Here is a 22628-nt window from a genome sequence, read left to right as displayed (position 1 = left end):
AATTAATATTAAGAGTCATTTGAGTTTTATTTAAATAAAGATAGTTTGATTCAAGTTCAGTTTGAGTTAATTTAAATTTATGATTTAAATTCATATTTTGAATATTTGACTTAAATTTATAGTTTGAATTCATAACTCATTAATAAAATAATATTATTTAACAATTATTTAATATAATTTGAATTAAATCATTAATTAAATTCGAATTGAATCAAATTATCTATCTAATTAGTGAATTAAACTTTTTATAATTTAAATTTGACTTAATTTTAAAATGAATCAAAGGTCTTAATTTAAATTTGATTTATATTTAAACTAAATAAATTTAAATTAAATTGTATCAAACTGTGCTAACTTTCAAACTCTAATCAATTCGATTCCGGGCCAGCACTACACTCTTCACTTACGGGCAGTCTCTGAAAACATTGCCGCCAAGGTCAATGTCCAGGCTAACCGGTTGACAACCGGTAGAAGGTAAATAAAGAAAGAAAAGGCAAAATAATTCCGGTTACTGATATCAAACACTATCCCATTAATTATGATTCTTACTTACCATTCGCCTGCAAGCAAAAGCCTTGCCTTCTCCCTCACTCCCTCGCCTCCTTTTTTTCAAGTAAAAATTTGATCCAACTTTCAGTTTAGAGCCCTAAATCTTCATTTAAAGGTGATCATCTCTTTTCTCTTTTTGTATTTTTCTACATTATCTGTTTCTTTCTTTTATTTTTTAATTTAATTTTCGCAGAGATTTTCTGCTCTGTAATTCAACGTGGCATTTAAGTGTCTGAGTAGGCTTCAACTCAACAACAGATCATCCTCAGATTGCAGAATTCTAGTACTTATATATGTAATGGCTTCTCACAATCTCTTCGTCTCTCAGCTTTTTTTTTTTAATTAATCTATTTATACAACTGAATGCCCTTCTTAATTGTAACAATGTGCTGTGATGTTTGTTTCAGAAGTTCATTATTCTGCTGAATTCAACAAGAGATTAAAAATGCTGACGTGCATAGCTCGTTCGAAGCAACCCGGGGATGACTCACTGAGTCAACCCGAGGACTCAGACTGCTCCAATACGCCCAGTATCAAACATCAAGCTATCAAATCTGTCACTTCTCAGGTAATTGTTTGTTATGACTCTTTATGTGTAACGGAGAGCTCTAGAGTCGTTGTAATTATTGTTTTCGGCATTTCAGCTTAAGGACATGGCGTTAAAGGCATCAGGAGCTTACCGACACTGCAATCCGTGTACGGCTCCGGGGGCTCAGAGTAGATTCAAAACCTCGGGGGAGTCGGATGCCGACTCGGACCGGTTCAGATGGTCGTATAGACGAACCGGGAGCTCGAGCTCGACGACGCCGAGGACTTGGGGGAAGGAGATGGAAGCTAGACTCAAGGGGATATCGAGTGGCGAGGCGACTCCGATAAAATCAGTGAGTGGGCGGCGAGCTGACCCGGTTGTGTTAATTGAAGAGAGCGAACCCAAGGATTGGGTGGCCCAGGTGGAACCCGGTGTACTTATTACCTTTGTTTCTCTGCCACGTGGAGGGAATGATCTTAAGCGAATACGGTTCAGGTACTTCCAATTCCATCTTTCTTTTCTTGTGATTTTAATATCTACGGTCGTTTCCCTTCTTGTCGTTATGATTATGATCTGACGGTGAATTCACTTTTACTAAGTTTGTTTATCACGCTTTTGCACCGTCACGAGTTGTGAAGTGTTGGAGCTGACGGGTAATAATGGCATTAGACACGTCATTGACTGGGCTTGTTTGGATGATTTATTTTCAGTTTCTTAGACCTTTGTTTTGTTAAAATTATATCTAGTTTTTTAAAACGAGAATGATTTGAGTGTTTTTGGATGTTCAATAAAATGATAAAACGTTTTGGTTGACCCGATAAAATTAAATATAATATTAATTTTTAATAATAAAATTAAATATAATATTAATTTATGAATAGCAATGATATATTAATTAATTTTAAATTAAAATAATATTAATGTTTTATTATTGATAATACTTAAATTAATATTTATTAATTAATATTAATATATATAGTTTTACTTAAAATTTAACTGATTGACTTGCATGATGGTGAAGTAGGTGAATTATGACTATGAATGAATATGGTATATTGAGATGCTTAATTTAGTTATGCATAATTATATATAAATAATGATATATTATTATATGATTAGATATTATCTTATTTTTATTTTTTAATTAATTAATTATATAATAATATATTTTTATTTATATACAAAAATTATACACAAAATATTGTTCTAATTAAATATAGTTAATTTGAAGCATTTTAATGAAATGAATCTTTGTTGGGTGTGAATGCATCATCCAAACACGGCCTAACAAACCGCAATTAAAAGTAAAAAAACTAGTTGAGGTTGGGAGGGCCTAGGATGAACAGTAAACATCACGCCTTATGAAAGCCATCTTAGAAAAAGTCCAAAAGGGAAACTCATTGTGCCTGATTAGTGGTGGTGGGACAGAATTGATTGTGTTGGGAAGCTTTTTCACTGAGCTTTGTCGTTCTGTCGGAGAAGACTCTGCTTTCTTTCATTTCAAAATTTTCTTCACGCCTGATTCTCCGAGGCATTGTCTCCTTGTGACCCATTCTTTGTCTTCTAAAACTAAGGATTACTCTGACTTAACTGTCACTCCTAATAATACATAAGAAGACAAAATTTGACTCTATAACCTAATGGTCCTTTCTTGTTTCCTTCGGACAATGAAACTAAAAAGAGGGCTGCAACTGCATAATCTAACCATCACTGTGTTCACATTTGACCATATCTTTAACTTATTCCCTCTACATTTCATCTGAATCTGCTTTTTTGACTAATTCAATACTATTTCCTAGTTGAATGCTTTATGAACAATTTAATCATACCTGTCCCTTTCATTGGACTGTAGATATCCGCTACTCGAATGAGAAAATGCTTACAAAAAACCAATTGAGCCTTTAAATAAGAGGGGATTATTCCTTTTGTCGAAAGCCAAAATACTTATTCCTACATAAGACATAATGAAATTTTAAACTTATACCTATCAATTTTTTAAAATTTAAACTCTCATCTATAAGATAATTTTTGTTAAAATATTTAGTTAAAGTTATAAATCAATCGTTATTTTAACAATAATATTCAAAATATATATAAATTATTATATTTCTTGCTTAAGTCTTAAAAACTAATAATTTCAATTTAGTAAAAAAAATTTTACTTTTGAAAATTCATATTTACCCCTCCAAATCTAGGGTTTTTATCTTTTTCCTATTTTAGTCACCCCCAGAACTTTGAAAAACTTCAATTTCATCCCCTATTGAACTTCACATTACCAGCTTCCTCTTTGTTCGTCACTGCTCTCCACAACTCGACCGATGTCAACCTTGTCTTACCCAAGTTATCCTTTGGCAACGAGAAGCGACAAGAATGGTTTGTCGGTTTGGTGTGATCTCTGAAGCCGGAAATGTGGACAATCATTGAGAATGGTTTATGGGTTTGGTCGGAATCATTAGGAATCACAGGTATCGACAACAAGAAACGACGAATTTGTGGGTTGGTGCGATTTCTTAACGGAGAAGAAACCCTAGATGGGGGGAAACCCACAAACCATTACCAACGATTCTTGACAATTTTCGTGTTTCCGTCGTTTGGGAAGATTGATGTTGGCTCGATTGTGGGGGCAGTGACAAACAGAGAGGATGCCAAAAATGTGAAGTTCAATAGAAGGTGAAACTGAAGTTTTTAAAAGTTTTGGGATAGACTAAAATAGGAAAAAGATGAAAAAGCCAAGATTAGGGGAGAAATGTAATTTTTCAAAAGTGGAAAACTTTAGGTAGGGGTGAAATTGTTAGTTTTTAATATCTGCGAGGGGAGAATATAATAAATTATATACATTTTTAATATCATTTTACTCTTAACCTTAACTAAAAATTTTAACGGAAATTGACTCATGGGTGGGAGTTTGAATTTTTTTAAATTGATAGATATGAGTTTGAGATTTCACTATACCTTGGGTGAAAATAAGTTTTTTGACCTTTGTCAAGAAGTATTTATAGTCTCATCTAGTGGCCTAATTATATATTTAAAAGGTCAATAATGGTAAAGGATTGAAGGTTACAAGACGTACTGGACATGTGGACTAGTTATATGCTTAGCCTTGAGACCAACTTTATTATTCTATTTGTAATTTGTGAAATTTCTCGGATGATCAAAAGTGGTGTTCTCATTGAACCAGATAATCTTAACCTAAATTTGTGCCTGCTGCTGTTGATGTCACGTTTTGTTTCGTTCTGCTTCTCTCTACCACTTAGTACATACTTTTAGTTGCCTGAGCTTTATAACGAGGATTGCATGTGACACTTCCTCATTCTCATGCTAATAATTACAATTTCCTGCTTAAATGTCCTTGAACCAAAGTGTAGTTTATTTTGTTTTGTTAGTCGAGACATGTTTAACAAATGGCAAGCTCAAAGATGGTGGGCAGAGAACTATGATAAAGTCATGGAACTTTACAATGTTCAGAGGCTTAACCGCCAAGCTTTTCCACTTCCAACACCCCCAAGATCTGAAGATGAGGTGAGCTCTGAGCCTAGTTATCTAAAAAGCATGAGTGAACACGTAAAACTTTTTTGACTTCTCTATTTCAATTTACAGGCAATGCTGATGTTGATGTAGATTGCTAATATTAAATTTCTATCAGTTTATATCATGTTTGAAAAGTATCTGTATGTAGTAAGTGATATAGAATGGGTTCCTATTATGTTATAAGGAGATATGCGGAGCCTATTCCACTCCCTGCGCAGCAGTAGTTTCTGGTAAACCTGTTCCATGTATTGCTTTCTAGTTTTAAATTTTCTTTTTGTTTTAATTTTCTGCAGAACTCAAAAATGGAATCTGTAGAAGCGAGTCCTGTTACACCACCACTTACCAGAGAACGGTTACCTCGTAACTTGTATCGTCCAACTGGGATGGCAATGGGCTACTCATCTTCGGATTCACTCGATCATCAACCAATGCAAGCACGCAATTACAATGACTCCAGTGGTCTCACATCAACTCCGAAACTTTCCAGCATTAGTGGGGCCAAGACAGAGACATCATCAATGGATGCGTCTATAAGAAGTAGCTCATCGAGGGAGGCAGATCGCTCAGGAGAACTATCCATCAGCAATGCTAGTGATCTTGAGAATGAATGGGTAGAACAGGATGAACCAGGGGTTTACATCACTATCAAAGCTTTACCGGGAGGCAAACGGGAGCTCAGACGGGTCAGATTCAGGTGAGCTTCTGTGGCCACTAAATTTATAATCTCTAAGGAAACAAACCATGTGGAAAGACTTAGGAGGTATGGAATGTGTAGGAGTGGACCTAAAAACAAGCATATTTCCACTGTTGGCACATAAGGCTTTTTAGCTCACATTTCAAAAGTTTGATTCATTTTCATAGAAAAAATATTGGTGGTTGAAAATCAATCTTAGTGGTTGCAGTATGAATTTTTAATACCATTTTACTCAAACATGCATAGAATTCAGACATATCAAACCTTTAAGTTTACTGTTCAGTGATAGGGTTGATTCAGGTATGATGGTTCCTATGAAAGGAATTTCTATCACTGGAATTTTCTACAATTAAATGATGATAGATAAATTTGTACAAGCTGCTCTTCTACTTTCATGCTGGAAGCTGTAATCCTGTCATATGGTCTATTTTTAGCCAGCTACATCTCACTTGGTTCATATAGGAATTATTCTTAGTTTGGCCAGTAATAGCAATTTTCTCCTTAATTTAAGAAAAATAATATAGGTGACCTTTGACTTGGATGATTTTGCATTATGTCAAGTCTATATTGAGTTCCAACTTACTGACGATTGTGACTGAGGAACAAAAATCTTAGCAGTAAGTTTCTTCTGAAATCGTTATGAGCGCTCACAATCATCTAGCTTACACTAATTCTTTTAATCTCAAAGACATAAGCTGAAGCATGGCCTTTTTTATTACAGAAATATAGTGGTCTTAGATTCCTATCTTGTTCATTATTTGGTTCGGATTTCGTTGATGAGTGGTTCTTACTTTATGCAATCATGATGCAGCCGTGAAAGATTTGGAGAGATGCATGCTAGAGTGTGGTGGGAAGAGAATAGAGCAAGGATACATGACCAATACTTGTGATGGGTGACCGGTTTTTCTGCACCGGGACCGGGTGTGCATTTCTCAATATTGGTTGAGTAATACTAGTACAGTCTCTGCTATAGAGGTGTGAATCCTTAATCTAAGTCCAACTTTGTGAAGTTATGGACTTTGTAATTGCTTGCGATTATGTTCTTGGAATGCAGGTGGTGAACTCAAAATCAAATTTATATAAATAGTTCTTTTTCCCCCTCTGCGGGTGGATAAAGAGCATCAAATGTGTAATTGGAATTATTGGGTTGGGCGGTCAATACATCAATATCAATGAAAAAAGGTGTTGTCGTTTTCTTCGTTGCTACCTCTTTACCTGTCAATTAATCATTCTATACTGCCTTTATCATTATGTTTGTGTGGTTTTATGCCCCAATTTCTCTGTTCCTATACATTCTTTCAGTTTTAGCCTTTTCCTTCATAGTCTTTTTAAGTCAGCAGTACTGAACAGGTCCTTAATGTCACAGCTAGCTTTCTGTATGTCCCAACTAACAATAACCTTGCTCTTGATAATAACCAACCGTTTGTACTTGAACTTCTGATTAAGATTGACTGAATAAGATTTTGCATAGCTTTCTGATTGGATAATGTGATTGTATACTTTTTCACTTCAAAATTATTCAATCATATACTATTACTTTTGTATGGATAATTTTGTACATATAATATTACTCATTATGATTTATTCACATACACGAATAAGAATGTCGCAGATTTGTAAGATTTATCTCTTTCTTTGTAATCTTCCTTTTACAATCGAATGCCATGTTACCATTTAAGTTGTCCCTATCCAATCTACTGTCTATCTATTCTCATCTTCAGTGATATACAAACAATATAAAATTGGTGTTATGTGCTGATTTTTTATTGTTTCTTGTGCTAATTTTTATGCTTTGTTATTTCTAGTTTTTGGTAGTTTTGTGTCAGTTGTTAGACTTAAGTTTGTCATTTGGAATCTTGTTTAGGTGATGATTTAATACAGGGGTGAGATGGTCGTTCCACTAGTGTTAGGGTTGTTGTGCTATATATTCTTCTAAATCGGTGGGAGAACGATTACTATGAAGTTTCACTCAATGCAACTATGAATAGAACTATTTGTGGTAGGTAGACATAGTGGGGTCAGCTGCGGGGGCCATTCTAGCTCAGATCCCCCCTTTTCTTGACATGGCTCAGAGGAGTACAACTTGTAAAAATGTGGGCTGTGCCAAGGGCTCTGGGGCAAAGCCTGCAAGCCAGTATGATGCCACTCATTAAAAATAATAAAAATTATATATTAATAAAAAATAAAAATAATTGAAAAAAATGTTAGCCTAATAAGAGCCTTCAAAGGCACAATCCAAAGAATCTTAAGTTGAGTTGTGAGTCTTTACATGTTAATGGGTTAGCTTGACTTACTAAATTTGTTAAACACAATAGATTATGTCGGAATTGACGTGATACAACCCAATTCAAACTGTTATAATTTCTCGAGGTAAAATTTTCTCGTATCAAACCAATACTCATATCTCAAATCTTTTTTTTCATTAAATTTTCTCAAAAATAGGGAAGCAAGCCAAAAAGAGAGTAAGCCACAATTAGGCTTACTTGTCCTAAGAAAACATCCTAGAGCATTCACAAAGTTCTCAAAAGGATTTATGGAAGTTTGGAAGCTTTTTTATATCATCGTCAGGTGATTAAGGAGTTGCCGAACATTACGCACATATCAACTTTATATAAAAAGTCAAACGAGTGACGGGGCTCATGACTAAGGAAAAAATCTAGTGGAAGTTGGTGAGAAAGAGAAAATTTTCACCTAAGTTGGAAAAATCTAATGTCATCCATGTTTATGGAAGATGAAAAGATGGAGGAAGCGACTTGCCAAAAAAGTCAACTTGAACATAATTAAATGTCTATCATTAACATTTTGTCTATTGGGTGATCATGATACTTTGTTAGAGGTAAATTTTAATGTTTAGAAACCTTAGGTTGTATAAATTGAATCATGTGCAAAATTTGAGATGATGATTTCAAGTTTCGTAAAAAAATTGAATAAATATAACTTTTTTTACTCCGAGACAAAATGCGATAACGTATAAATGAATTATTTGGATTTGTTTACTTAAAGAGTTAAAATGTGATAATTCATAAATAAATAGGTTGGATTGAAATATTGAAGAGTTGACTTTATCTAATTTAAATAACGGAGGTTTAAATTATGAATAATACTAGAGCATGGGTGACAGAATATTTATTCTTCTGGTTTAACGACAATAACACGATATGATATGATTTGTTTGAGCAGTCATACATTGTTAATAAGCAGTCAGTCATATATTGTTAGTAAACAAGCGTTAATTGTGTTATATATAAACAAATTAAACCTCAACCCTTTTAAGACTTTGTCATATTTTACACACTCTTCACATTATATTTCGTCTTCTAAAGGTCCTAGCAAACCTGAGAGAGCTCATACATACATAACCTCCAATACGTCAAGTGCCTCATGTGGATACCTCGGTGCCAACTTACCTTGGCTCAAAAGCAATACCCATGTTGTAAGCCTTGATAAAGACAAAGGAGCCGCTGACAGTAGCGAGCATCTCTAAAACCCCCTAAGCTGATTTAGTTTTATTTATAGCATGATGTTGCATACTAGGTCGTCCTATAAACGAATTCTGAGAATGGATATGGTTGAATATATGTTGTGTTGTAATTAAAGTTTTAAAACTTAATGCACATTAACCTGGCATATCCCTCCCACAATAATTTACCCGCACGCGCGACACTTCCTTTTCTTACTTTTCCCTCTCAACCAAAAAGTACAACACTCCCTTTCCATTTCTCATTTCAAAATTTTTTTTTTTTAACTCATTATTCGGACACAAAACAAAGCACAATCCACTTCACTTTAGAAGACATGTTTTGTAAGAGTAATATTATTAATATAATTTTATATAAATATATATATTATTATATAATTAAATAATTAAAAAATAAAAATAAAATAATATTTAATTATCGTTATTTATATATAAAATAGAATCCATGGGTTTATCAGTTTCTTGATCTATCCGCCTACTTGCCTTCTAATTAATCTGTCATTGCAGCTTTTGACATTCTCTTAGTAGACATTAAAGCTCTTCACCTTCCTTAAACTATACCCTTAGTATTAATCCTGTCTTCTCTTCATCTATACACACTATAAATCCCCCACTTTTCCCTTCTTCTCTCTCAATTTACATTTAACATGTACAAGAGAGAAAAAGAGTCATCTTTAAGAGAAAATAATATTCTTCCTCAGAGGAGAAGAACTCCTTCTTTCTCTTCTTCTCTTCTTGATGCTATTTATCGTTCCATTGATGACACAAATAACGTTATTGGCGTTGGCGGTGGTGAAGATTCGAGTTTTCATAGAGAGAAGAAAACCATGTTGAAAAAACAGAGGAATTTTACCACCGCCACGCACGGTGGTTCTCTTGAAGAATACTCTAATTTTCGAGGGGCGAGTGTGATTGAGAATTGGATGGAGAAGCAAAGCAGTCTGGGGTGCTCTATGCATTTCCCTAATTCTGCTTCCAGCTCCTCCGATTCTAGTTCTTCCGGAGGTTTGTTTTCTTCCTCTGAAACAGGGTCTTCAAGTTATAAAGAGAAATCGACAAGATCGAAAGCTGTTAGATACTCCATGAAATGTATACAATTTGAGCAGATGAACGAAGAAAGCCGCCATTGTCGACAAACGCCAAAGCGTGAAGGTGGTGGATTCAAAAAGACCAAGCTCAAAGCCATGAAAATGTACGATGAGTTAAAGAAAGTAAAGCAGCCCATCTCTCCTGGTGGCCGCATCACTAGTTTCTTCAACTCTATTTTCAGTTCAGGAAATGCAAAGAAAGTGAATTTGTGCGCTGTTAAGGCCATGGAAGACGTGAATTTTGATCGAAAATCAGAGTCCACATGTTCATCGGCTTCAAGATCTTGTCTGAGCAAAACCCCATCTTCCACCAAAGGCAAGTACAGTTCCAGCAATGGCGGCATGAAAAGGTCAGTTAGATTTTATCCGGTCAGTGTCATTGTCGACGAAGACTGCAGACCTTGCGGGCATAAATGTATTTATGAAGATGACCCAAGTTTAACTCCATTACCTACTGCTCATCAACAAATCCTCAAAAGTTGTTCGTTCAAGGAGGACCCAAAGAAGAATGAGTTCGTTGGTGATGATGATGAAGAAGAAGAAGACGACGATGCTTTGAGTTATTCAAGTTCTGATCTGTTTGAGCTCGATCATCTTATTGGAATCGGACGGTACAGAGAGGAGTTACCAGTTTATGAAACTACTAATCTGAAAACCAATCAAGCCATTGCTAAAGGGTTGATTTTGTAGCTTATCAATGTAATCAATCAATGACCGTTTGGGAAGAAAAATAAGTTGAAAATTTTATTTGTTTTCTTCTTCTTAACTTTTCGGTTGATCATCTAAAATTGCATTCACACATTTAACAGCAGTTAAAGGAAGAGACAACTAAAAAGTGAAAAAAAGTTAAAAAGCATTGCTTTTAAAATTGGACTAGAGTATTCGGTTCGGATTGAACAATGAATTAATCTATAATCCGATCTAATTTTATAAATAATTATATATATATATATTATATTGATTTATTTAAAATTTATATGACATATGTAATGAAATGTTGATTGTTTGATTAATATATTTAAAATTATGTTTTATATATTTTATGTTTAAATAATAAGATAAATATTTGATATTATTTAAAAGTATATAATTTGATAATTAAGTTGATTAATTATTTGATTAAATTAATTAAACTATAAATCAATAAAATAATTAATTTGATAATAGTTTTAATTTTAAAAACACTGATTAAAACAACGTACCATATATATCTTTCACTTATTAAAATTTTATTTTAAAATATTATAAAAAAAAATTATATCTACATCCCCTTATACGTAAAATCTCCTCCGTTATCCATCATGTTTTCCCATAGAGGCAATGGTATCTTTATGTCAAGACATCATGCAAACAAGTAGGGTCAGAAATGAAGAATCTCAAAGTCAAAACACAGCAGGATCTGACAAAATCGCTTGCAAAAATCCAACCTAACTTTAGCGCCAAAGTAAAAAATTTAAAAAAAAAAGTCTTTTTTTTTTTTTAACAAATTATAATATGCGAGCCATCATGGTTGACTTAACCACCAAAAGCAGCGAAGAAAAAAAAAATTAAAACAATGGAATTAATAAAAGAAACTTACTTAATTTGGGAATTATTATTATTATTTTTTTAAATAAAAAATTTATTCAAATTAAACTATTATATTATACTGAAACTAATCACATCAAATATAATAAACTTTGAATTTAATAATTAATTAATAATTATTGAATCAGATAAAAAAAATTGATTTTAATTTGAAAATTATTGTATATGAAATGAAGAAGGTCTGAAAGAGGCCAGATAATTAATCAGCATAAGGCAATCTTCCTGTCCAGTTGCAGCCAATTAATACGAGGACGGGATTGTTCCATACCAACCATGCAGAAATCTGTGGTATATATACGTACATTAATTGATGGATGATACAAACCTACAAAATATTGTAACAGGTGCATGTGGAGCAACCCCCTTCAATATTATATTTATGGTGGAAGCCAATTTTGATAGGGTTGTATCTGAACTGAATCGATTCATTCTCAAAAGTTGACTTGACTTGATTCAATTTTATTTGAATTCATTTAATTTGAATTTAAGTAAAAAAATTTAACTCATTTTAAAAACCGAGTTGAACTTTAGTAAAGAGGTATTCGATTTGGTTTAATTCGAGTTCAATTTGAATTAGTAATTTGAATTTGTCACTCAATTTGATTAGAATTCATAGTTTATATTAGCTCAAATTCATAATTCAAATTGACTGTTCAAATTTGTAGTTTAATTTGACTCAAATTGGTGATTTTTTATATTATTTGGGTAAAATAATATTGTTTTGTTAATGAACTATAAACTCAAATAATAAATCTGAACGATAAATTTAAGTCAAACTGAGCCACGAATTCAAACTATTAATTTGATTTATAAATTTGAGTCAGATTAAATCAAAACCCTTTTTATTCAAGTCAAACTTAACCCATTCTTAAATTTTGTTTGTAAACTCGAATTGGATAATTTTTTATTCAAATTAAATTTGAGTTAATAGATATTTAAGCTTAATTCGATTTATATCCACCCCTAAATTCAAGATCAGTTACCAGCCGAGTGATCCTCATCGTCTTGACCACCTTTCAAGGTGGCATATAAAGTGGAAACTATTGGAAAGGAGATGAAATTTGATCATGGGACAGGGGAGAATATATATAAAAATTCTGGTGAGTAATCTTCTGATCTTCAAAGTCCTAGTTTGAACTAAGCAATTATTGCAGGCATAATCATCTACGTTTGTATAACTGATGATCTTTGACCATCTCGCCCCTGTCCAATCCCGTGTCTAGTCGTGACCAAAAAGAAGAAAGAAATAGAAAATTATTTTATGGGGGCCTTATTGTCTGTCAATTGTCATGGGCCCGGCACGTGATTCGGCTTGCCAATTTGATTGAAAAACTAAAAAAAATAAAATAAAGAAAAAACCAGTCTGAAGGAAGTTCACGAACAGCGCGTGAAGTAATAAAAGTTAACAGACAGCACCGCACGTGACAAACTGGCTTGTCTGTGCACGCTACTTAAAAGCATGTTCCACGCGCACATGTATCCCACCCACGGATTATTGGGCCTTTAATTGAAGTATTTAAATTTTATAGTGAGAAAAAATGGCGGAGAAGCATTCAGTCATATTCGCAAATGTGAGAAAAGTAAGGTAAAACTCAGACGTCTTTACCTCGCGTGGGTGGTATCTCCAATCTTAAAAAGCAACTATGTGCGGCGTTACGGAAAGAGACAAGCCTTTCTCTGGTGTAAGGTTTAGCTTTCCCCACGCGCCTTCTATGTCCACGCCCGGCTGAGCCTTTTTTTTTATTTTTTCCATACCCAAATTATTCCCATCCCCACAACTTAAGATTATTTAATTAGATAATTATTTTAATTTATATAAATAATTTATATATTTTAATTCTAAAATATTATATCATATTTATAAAATAATTTTTTTAAAAAATTTTATTAGTAGGTTAAAAAAGAAGTTTAATCAAGCATGCCCACGTTGTTTCCAACAAAACGTGCATAACTTTTTACAATTGGCAAATGGCCATTCCTTCGAAGCAATGAAGATTGGAATTTGTGAATTCATTGGGGATTAACTAATTTTATCAGGCGCTAGCTCTAGTGAAAAAAAAAGGCATAAAAGGTTACAGTTATCTTAACAATAGGTTGTAAAATAATTTGTATTCCTGATGGTTAAAAGTAAAAGATAATTCAAAGCTGATATTAAAATTTTGATTTATCTAATATAATAATTATAAAAATAATAATTAAATTTTTATTTTTTTTATTTGGTATGATTGATGCAGATTTGATTAAATGTAAAAAAGATAATTTAACTCAAATAAAGATTCCTAATTAAATTAAACAAATAAACAATAAAAAACTTACATATTTTGAATACACAAACTACATATATTGATGATGTATTATCATGTAATTGAGTGATTTTAAATTAATAATGATAAATTATCTTTACATTTATTTTATATATTTAAAATATGTACATGTAATATTACTAAAAAAAAATTGTTATAATAATGTAAACAAACGAAAAGCGAAAACAACATGTAAATACATCACATTATCACTTTTTTTTTTCTATTAAAGAGATCGAACTTTTTAATTTTTTTATTAAAAAAATTTTTTGGCCTATTTTTTTCCAAATTTTTGTTTTAAAAATATAAATTTATTAAATTTGTTAATTTTTGAATGACGATGGAAATAAATCTTTTGGCCTAGAAAATAGTAAAATTTTTGTTTTTCCACTGAAAAAGGGGACAATTTGATCCTCTAAATAAATAAAAAAAATTATTATTTTATTAAAAGAAAAATATAATAATTCGATATCACTTTGTTTGGTTAGACAAAAAAAAACCCATCATTTTAGTTACTGTTGTGCCAAAGCCTAAACCCAAAAATATTCTCAAAATAAAAGGCAAACTTTTATTAAGAATTTGGGGGGCACGAGCACCTCCATTGTCGGCTGCTATAAATGAGCTCAAACAAAGGAAATTAAAGACCGACTCAAACTACCCAACATTGGGTAGGCCTCCAGGACGATGCTTTGGCCTGCAATGCAAGCTTGGATGTTCAACATGCAGAAAATAAAATGACTATTGTTATGTCCCACTCAAGGTTTGGAAAAATAAATTCCCATTACTTAAATTCTTGAACTAACGTTCCACTTGAAACCGAACTCTATTAATAAAAAGGGGTTCTCAGATCATGATAGAAAATAACAAGACTATATTGTCCATACAATTTAACTTTTGTGAAATTACCGTATCATCATCAATTTGACCAGATTCATAGTCGAAATCTCACAAAAAAGATATGATCTTACCTAATCTAACTAGAACATATTAAAAAAGTATGAATCAACGATCACAATCACAGTACAAGTGTTTTACGATAGTTGGAATTATTGAATTGCAACAGACAAGTGTAATCGAACAAGATTTTATCTCTTTAAGTGTGATTATAGAATTGCATTTAAAAATGTGTGATATTGATGGATCATATGTGTGATGTGATTCTGACAATATCACGTCTTTGCTAGTGCAATCTAATGATTGCGTCTATTGTAAAACCCTTTTCAATTGAATACAGTTCGAAGAGAATATGTCCTCTTTGTTGCGGTAATGAAATAACTCTTGAATTATATTATTTTATTTTAACTGTAAAGATCAAATAATATTAGATCAAGTAATAACTCAATCCCATGCGGACACAGATTTAAGTGGTTGTTATCATCTATCAAATAGTACAAATATATCTTTTCACATATTCGAGAATGATGAATTTTATGTACATTCATCATAGTCTTAGTCCTCTTCTCAACACAACTAATAACTACCTTTTTGATAGCTCTAACTTATGGATTATGTTAACTAGTATCAAATTGCACCAATTATTGCACAAAACACTTTGGTAATCTCAAGTCTGGAGTTCATATGCACCACCATCCATAAGAAGAAAAGTTTTATAAACACTGAGATTACCATTTATAAAGAATTTTTCAGTAGATAAGTATAGTAAACTTGCAGTTAATAAGCACTTATGTAATACACCGAGTTATCAATAAATAGCTTTGACATATGAAATTTGTCATTATCTTTCGGTAGAGCTGTTAATACTATGATTGTTTTGTCATATTATTTATGTCTTTAGTTAGGATAATATTAGAACTATAGATATTTATAGAGTGGATACCTAATGTGCTCATAAATCATAAGGTCCTCTCAATCAAGACACATAAATCATACTATTCTAAAGACAGTTATCTTGACATTATATAAAGATCACATATACAAATAAATAAAGAATGTCATTTTATTTTATTGAATAAACATGATACAAACAACCAAAATGATTAGTTCTAGAGCACATGCTTGAACAATAATCATCACAATTAAGGCTCCCTCCACCATCGACTGTCATCTTCACCAAACATATTTATGAGTAACCCTCACCATTTAAAGATGAAAGATGAAAATATCCTCACCATCGTTTTCACTACCAACACCACTAGCCTATTCACCTTTTAAATTTATTATTTAAAATAACTCTTTAAAAAGTCACCAACTAAATCCAATATATCACCTTACTAAAAGCTTTTGTATTTAACATCTTTCCATCATCAACGCTCTTAAAATGGGTGATTGATATCTTATTATTTTGGTACCTTAAAAGGTCCAATCCCAAAGCTCATTATCACGCATGCAAGAGGAGCAACTAAAATAAGGTAAAGTAAGAGAAAAAAGAGATATTGATTAAAATAACCTCTTTTTTTTCTTATATACATATACAGTTATTTTTTTTCTTATTATACATATATAATTTAAAATATAAAATATTTAAAATATCTTTAGACTATATATTCATTTAGTCAAGACTTATTTAATCAAGTATAAACTCATTCAATTAAGACATAAAATTCATTTACTCACCAACTAAAACTAAAAAATGAGACGAAAATGTGAAAATTTTTGATAACTTTGATAGTGGGAAGATTGGTCAGGTGGTTGGCCAATGACCCATTTATTTTTTAAAAATTGGTTGGCTAATCGGCCTACCCATCTGACCAATCATCTGATCAATCTCAAATCTCATAATTTTTTTCTTTTAAAGGTAAAATAAACTTAAAAAATAGTTATATTTGTATAATATGATAAAAGGTGGTTATAAATATATAAAAAGTAAAATAAATGACTATTTTAATTAATAAAAAAAAAAGTGTAAAAATTAAAACATTTTTGTGATTCTAGTGTAATTTGCCTTAAGTGGTGCAATTTAACCAAATTACACTACTTCTGATGTGATTTAGTTGGAAAGTATAAGGCAAGAAAGGGGAATCGAGGAGAAGTGGGAATGATGGAGTTGAGAAAGCAACCATAAACAGTTTTTATTAAAACATGTTATAGGAAGGACAAAAAAAAGTTCGAGAGCCTCGTCAAATCCTGTAGTTGGTCGATCATCTTGCTTTCCTCTTCCGCTTTGAAAGTTGGAAATCACTCTCAAAATTAAGCACCCTTTTAATGTCTAATGCCAATCTAGCTAATGTGATAGTCGCTGCTCCTTAATGCACTACCTGGACTTGAGACTTAACCTGACTTTGACATTGGTGGAAAAATGGACTTCTGAAAGTTTGACGGTTAAATATGTAGTTCATCAAACGTTAGGTGTAACATATTCATTTAGCTAATTTGTTGGTTCCCTAATAATACACCATATTAGAATACCGCGTAAGCAACTTGCTCAGAGGATGAAAACCTTGAAGAATTAATCTGTTGGACAGAGTTGAAATCTAGAGGGCGAGGCTGTAGGCGTTCATATCAGATCGAGATCATCGAATTTGTTGGGTTAGGAATTTTTCGGTTTGATCTTCATAATGAGTTTCCTTTTCGGCAAAAAGAAAACCCCCGCTGGTTAGTTCCTTTGTTCAATTCTATTTCCTTATTATTAATGTTGGTTTATGTCTAGTTTTGTATTGCGATGGAGAAATTATATGAAATTGCTTATTTTCTTTCGGATGATATCATGTGTCGTTTTAAGTTTATGTTGATTGTCGTTTTTAGAACTTCTGCGGGAGAATAAGAGAATGTTGGATAAATCTATTAGAGAAATAGAGAGAGAGAGACAAGGTCTACAAACCCAAGAGAAGAAACTTATAACAGAGATTAAGAAAAGTGCCAAACAAGGACAAATGGTGCGTCTTTATTACTTTTACTTTCTTTTTTTTTAAATTAATTGTTTGATTGTTAATCTCTGTAGCATTTGCAATAGTTAATTGTTTATCTGTGCTGGTAGCATGTTTTGAATTGTACAGTTCAAACAAGTTGTTTTTTATGCTGATCAGCTGGATAAAGCTAACTCTGTTTAGCATTTGCTCTAATTGTATTTCTTGCGCTGTGTTTGTCATGTAATTGCGGCACTTGGATTCTAATGTGTCTTCTCACATTCGATTAACTGAAGTCTGAACATGATAACAATGACAAACATGGCTTGTTATGGTGTAGATAATGCAATGAGGGATTTGAATGTAAGAGCAATTAGTCAACCTAGCTCAAATATCACTTTAAGTACACAATATAGTCGAGAAAGTAGATGAAGATTTAATGAAATTTTTTCAACCTTTAACATGTTCATCTCTTAGTTTTGCATTTGAATGTCAAAATAGTGTTGATTGCTTTCTTACTCGGGTGAACAATCAAGTAAGTTGTTTTTTTTTTCCTAAGGATATGTCTTTGTCATCTGATTTTTGTAGTCTATCCTCGGGGTTCAAAATCTTTGTAAATCTTTTCATTCCCTTGAAAAAATTTTTTACATGTAAAAAAAAAACCATTTTGACAATTGTGTCACAGGTCATAAGTTTTGCATTATTGTTGCATGAGCTGTTTATGTATCTTTATTGTATACGGTTGGTAGTAACATCTGAATTTTTTTTGACACTATCTTTTATTGCAACATATTCACCGATGAGTGATTCTAAAAGTGATTATGAATAGATTAATCGTAAGTGGGTTTTTTGAAGGTTAATAAAGTTACATAAAAGGTTATTGTTAAATTGAGAATTCAGTGCCTGTTTTTCAAAAATTTATATCGATCATACATGCTCGACATGGGCCAATGCTTTTCATGTTTGAGTATAGTTCTTGATTTGTAAATGATTGTAAGCTTTGAATGAATCTTGGTTTTATTGTGTTAATCAGATTTACGAGGTTATTTGACATGATTAATGCATATATACTAGTTTGTGCAAATGCAATATGGCTATAGTACCTGCCTCACGTGGATATATTTGCATTTGTTGTAATTTTTTCCAGGGAGCCGTGAAGGTGATGGCAAAAGACCTTATTAGAACACGTCATCAGATTGAAAAATTTTACAAGCTTAAGTCACAACTCCAGGGTGTATCTCTTAGAATTCAGGTATATTTTGCTCCATTTTACTTATGCATTCCCTCTTATATCAAAAACTCATCCCTTTACAGTTTTACATTCGTCAACTGCTTTAGGCCTGGTGTATTTATTTTTCTTCTAGTGTAATAAAGCTGGAATTAGCCTTAAATTAAGTTATTTTTGAGATACCTGACCTCAGCAGCTAGTTATATTATTTCAGAAAAAGTGACAAGCTGTTTTATTAATGCTAAAATAAATTATAGTGATTGTACATTTCTATGAACTGAATTTGCTTGGCCTCAGTTTGATAATGTTGCTGTAACTACAAATTCTATAATTTTTTGCCTACTCTATTTGAGAGCCAGATGGGTGTAAAGCTATTGAGGTGTGTTAAGGCAGTATTATTCCTTGGATGATTGAGGACTCTGAAATAAAATCAGGGGTGATCCATGCTAGTTGCCAGATGTTATATTTCTACTTAAATTAGCCTTTTGAAATTTATATGCAACATATCAGCTAGCGTGAAACAGGTTTTCATTTTCTTTATTCTGTATGCACAAATTAGTTTTATTGGTGTTTATGATACCGTCTAGCTATGCAATATTTTTGCAATATGCTAGTCACCAGAGAGAGATTTGTATTAAGTTGATTCTAATTAACTAGTATGTGTATTTTATTCCTTATGATCTGTAATATTGCACTCTTTTTACTTTTCAAAGCCTATGAATTGTTTGCTGTTCAACTGCGTATTAAAATTGGAAGTTTTCTTGGTGCGGTGATAGACATTGAAGTCAACACAAGCAATGGGAGAGGCAATGAAAGGTGTGACAAAAGCAATGGGGCAAATGAATAGGCAGATGAACTTGCCATCACTGCAGAAAATTATGCAAGAATTTGAGAAACAAAATGAGAAGATGGAAATGGTGACTGAGGTCATGGGTGATGCAATTGATGATGCTTTGGAAGGAGACGAGGAAGAGGAAGAAACAGAAGAACTGGTGAGTCAGGTTCTTGATGAGATTGGAATCGACATCAATCAAGAGGTATTAAAACACTTTATATACTGCCTTCCAGATGGTGTATTCAGCATCATTAATGCTTTTATTATTTATTGAAATTTATATGTCAAGCTGTAATAACAACGATGTTTGTGTTGTAATTGATGCAGCTTGTGAATGCTCCATCTTCTGCCATTGCTGCACCTGCTGCGAAGGGCAAGGTTGCACAAGCAGAAACAGCAGCGAACGATGACACTGGCATAGATAGTGAGTTACAGGCAAGGTTAGACAATTTAAGAAGAATGTAATGTCTATTGTACAATATGGATATCAGCTCAAATGCGGGAGTTCATTTGAGGCATGTAATATTTGTGAAAATTCTGCCAGAATTTGTTGACACGGGCCTGAGACGGAGATTTGAATTAATATTATCTATACTAGTTTATTGTAAAATTGAGCGTGCATATGAGTAACCTCCTTGCTAATGTATTTATATTGGTAAAGTTAGGATCAACTGGCCTCACACCACCAACCCAGGAAGGAAAAAGAGAAGAAGAAGAACAATCTCCTCTTTGAGGTGCGAGTAGCCTGCAATGGGTACCAGCCGCCTTCACAGGCCGCATTCCCCTGTCCACATTGGTATCAAGGTGGCACTTTTTCCCTCCTCATTGTTTCACAAAATGGTAAAAGAACTACTTCCTCTGAAAGAGGGTTTAGATTAGACTCAAAGGTTAATAAAACTAATAGATTAGAATTTTTAAGAAGAAAACCTCGTTTAAATTTTTGTCATATTTATAAAATTGTAACTTATCTAATATAATGATTATAGATTTAATCACTGTATTTTGAATTTATCCAACTAATATGAATAAAATCTCCGATTATCAATTAAAAAAAAAGGGTTTAAACTTCAAACCCCTCTCTTCCTACATTGATGCATAAGTAATGTGTAACTTTAATATTTGCACGGGAAAAAGCAAAACATAGATCATTAAATATGAAAATTATAAGATTCTCCGTCATAAAGCATCACCAGAAACTCAATCCTGAAGCTTTAAGTATATACCAGATAATAGCGGAAATATATCAAAGCTAGAAAACGCATTATCTTAATAGTCTGTATATCGTCGTCTTTTATAGTAAATGGAAAACAATTTTGATGAGTCCAATAAGAATTCATGATGACTTGAAGTAACATGACATATATATGACACTAAACAACATTAATTGTACCAATTACAGACTCTCCGTATGTCGTCTATCTATGAAGAAAGGGAAAGAGTTTTCGAATTCCTGCTTATACTATAAAAACTAAAGATCAGTTGTTTTACAATAAAAAAACTCTTTAAACAAACTCATAGAACACCCAATGAGACAAGCTTCAGAACAACCAAACACATCCTTTATATGGGAAGACAATGACTTCTTACCCCATCAAAATTAGATAATTATAATATCACTTTGTGAAATGGAATAAGGAAGCAATTTTGAATTTAAAATTGAATACAATGATATGACTGTAATTTACCTTTTTATCCAATCAATATAAAAGGATTATACAGAGATCACGGGACAAAAATCCCTTAGTGGGTCCGATAGAATTGTTGGTGTATGAAAAATCATACCAGAAGCATAAATCATCTCACGAAAATATGCAATTGAATTTTGTTAAATTCCCGTTTACGTTTCCGGGTTTTTGGGCCCTTGTTCAGCTTTGGAGTTTGAAGCTTGGCGGAATACGATATGTGGAATCATCTCAAGACAGGTCCAGCCCAGTCTGAGGTTAACAAATCTAGGCCCATACTAACACAGCCCTGAAATCTGATTCGTGTGAGCCCCACACACACACGCGAAGCATCGCAGGTCCTGGCTGCCAAATCCAAGTTTCAAACTTGAGGGTGATTGGGCCAATGAGATAACTTTATCCACAACTCCATATAGAGAAATTGCCACGTGGGATAGGGACAAAGTTGACAAGCCATCCTAATAGCTCAATTTCATACCGCTTATTACTCCTCCAGCTCTATGTATCTAAGCTAACCACCCAACCCTCAAGACACTCTAGAATTAACGGTGAAACAAAGAAATTGAACAGAAACTTTCGGGAAGAGAGGATAAATGGCTTCAACGTCAGCTATTTCAATGGCTATGCCATTAACTCATGCTAGCCAAAAGAGGGTGCTAAGTTCCGAGTCCTTCTTCAAGCCATTTCCAGTGAGGCCATCGAAGGCAACAGCAGCATCAAAATCCGGCGGCAGGTTTCAAGTTAATGCTTCTTTCAAGGAGAAGGTGGTCACCGGGTTAACGGCAGCTGCACTGACAGCTTCCATGGTGATCCCAGAAGTGGCTGAAGCTGCTGGCCCTGGAATTTCTCCGTCTCTCAAGAACTTCTTGCTCAGCATTGTAGCTGGTGGTGTTGTGCTTGCTGTCCTTGTTGGTGCTGTTATTGGCGTGGCCAATTTCGACCCCGTTAAGCGGAGCTAAGACATTCTTAAAACGTTGGAAAGTGTTTTCCACTTTTTTGTATCTGTTTAATGTTTTCAGCTACGAACTGTGTTTTGTGTAAATATGTGACTAATTTTATCTCATTTTCGCATGAATAAAACTATTTCTTCACAGCCTCATCATACCATAACAATTACCAACTACTAGTTCTAATCGTCCTACTGAGAAACCAGAAAAACAATCAAGTTCATAACTGAAAACAAAAACAGAATCATACCTGTATCTGACATACTTTTCAGGTGTAGCAAAAGCTCTACAATTGAAAGAAGGAATCTCAATTCTCCGTCCATTGCTGATGAACTCTATTCTATGCATGTTAATATTATAATTTCATGAAAGACGTA

General features: G+C 33.0%; 4 protein-coding genes across 4 annotated transcripts; all 4 read left to right on the top strand.

Moving 5' to 3' along the window:
- The first annotated feature begins 544 nt into the window (after positions 1–544).
- LOC123194355 (protein Brevis radix-like 4) lies at positions 545–6498 on the top strand. The gene is made up of 7 exons (XM_044607537.1): positions 545–664; positions 743–844; positions 957–1117; positions 1194–1573; positions 4462–4597; positions 4900–5300; positions 6112–6498. The coding sequence occupies exons 3-7, from the start codon at positions 995–997 to the stop codon at positions 6188–6190; spliced, it is 1119 nt and encodes a 372-aa protein (XP_044463472.1). The 5' UTR covers positions 545–664; positions 743–844; positions 957–994; the 3' UTR covers positions 6191–6498.
- Positions 6499–9288: 2790 nt separating this feature from the next.
- LOC123195219 (protein BIG GRAIN 1-like C) lies at positions 9289–10613 on the top strand. Its single transcript, XM_044608876.1, has one exon. It carries the CDS (start codon positions 9426–9428, stop codon positions 10554–10556), a length of 1131 nt encoding a protein of 376 aa, XP_044464811.1. The 5' UTR covers positions 9289–9425; the 3' UTR covers positions 10557–10613.
- Positions 10614–17112: 6499 nt separating this feature from the next.
- On the top strand, positions 17113–20232 carry LOC123194102 (vacuolar protein sorting-associated protein 2 homolog 1). Its single transcript, XM_044607251.1, has 5 exons — positions 17113–17308; positions 17459–17589; positions 18707–18811; positions 19564–19824; positions 19950–20232. Exons 1-5 carry the CDS (start codon positions 17272–17274, stop codon positions 20085–20087), a joined length of 672 nt encoding a protein of 223 aa, XP_044463186.1. The 5' UTR covers positions 17113–17271; the 3' UTR covers positions 20088–20232.
- Positions 20233–21784: 1552 nt separating this feature from the next.
- Positions 21785–22400, top strand: LOC123194039. The gene has a single exon (XM_044607158.1). It carries the CDS (start codon positions 21898–21900, stop codon positions 22261–22263), a length of 366 nt encoding a protein of 121 aa, XP_044463093.1. The 5' UTR covers positions 21785–21897; the 3' UTR covers positions 22264–22400.
- Positions 22401–22628: the final 228 nt, after the last annotated feature.

Source organism: Mangifera indica, chromosome 13, assembly GCF_011075055.1.
Source record: "Mangifera indica cultivar Alphonso chromosome 13, CATAS_Mindica_2.1, whole genome shotgun sequence".
NCBI lineage: Eukaryota > Viridiplantae > Streptophyta > Magnoliopsida > Sapindales > Anacardiaceae > Mangifera > Mangifera indica.
This window is presented reverse-complemented; position numbering and strand designations above follow the sequence as displayed.

Coding starts and splice junctions, on each gene's coding strand:
- LOC123194039 (XM_044607158.1), top strand. CDS start 21,898: ATGGCTTCAACGTCAGCTATTTCAATGGCTATGCCATTAACTCATGCT.
- LOC123195219 (XM_044608876.1), top strand. CDS start 9,426: ATGTACAAGAGAGAAAAAGAGTCATCTTTAAGAGAAAATAATATTCTT.
- LOC123194355 (XM_044607537.1), top strand. CDS start 995: ATGCTGACGTGCATAGCTCGTTCGAAGCAACCCGGGGATGACTCACTG. Junction 1,574..4,461: donor CTTAAGCGAATACGGTTCAG/GTACTTCCAATT, acceptor TTGTTTTGTTAG/TCGAGACATGTTTAACAAAT. Junction 4,598..4,899: donor CCCCAAGATCTGAAGATGAG/GTGAGCTCTGAG, acceptor AATTTTCTGCAG/AACTCAAAAATGGAATCTGT.
- LOC123194102 (XM_044607251.1), top strand. CDS start 17,272: ATGAGTTTCCTTTTCGGCAAAAAGAAAACCCCCGCTG. Junction 17,590..18,706: donor GTGCCAAACAAGGACAAATG/GTGCGTCTTTAT, acceptor AATTTTTTCCAG/GGAGCCGTGAAGGTGATGGC. Junction 18,812..19,563: donor GTGTATCTCTTAGAATTCAG/GTATATTTTGCT, acceptor GTGCGGTGATAG/ACATTGAAGTCAACACAAGC.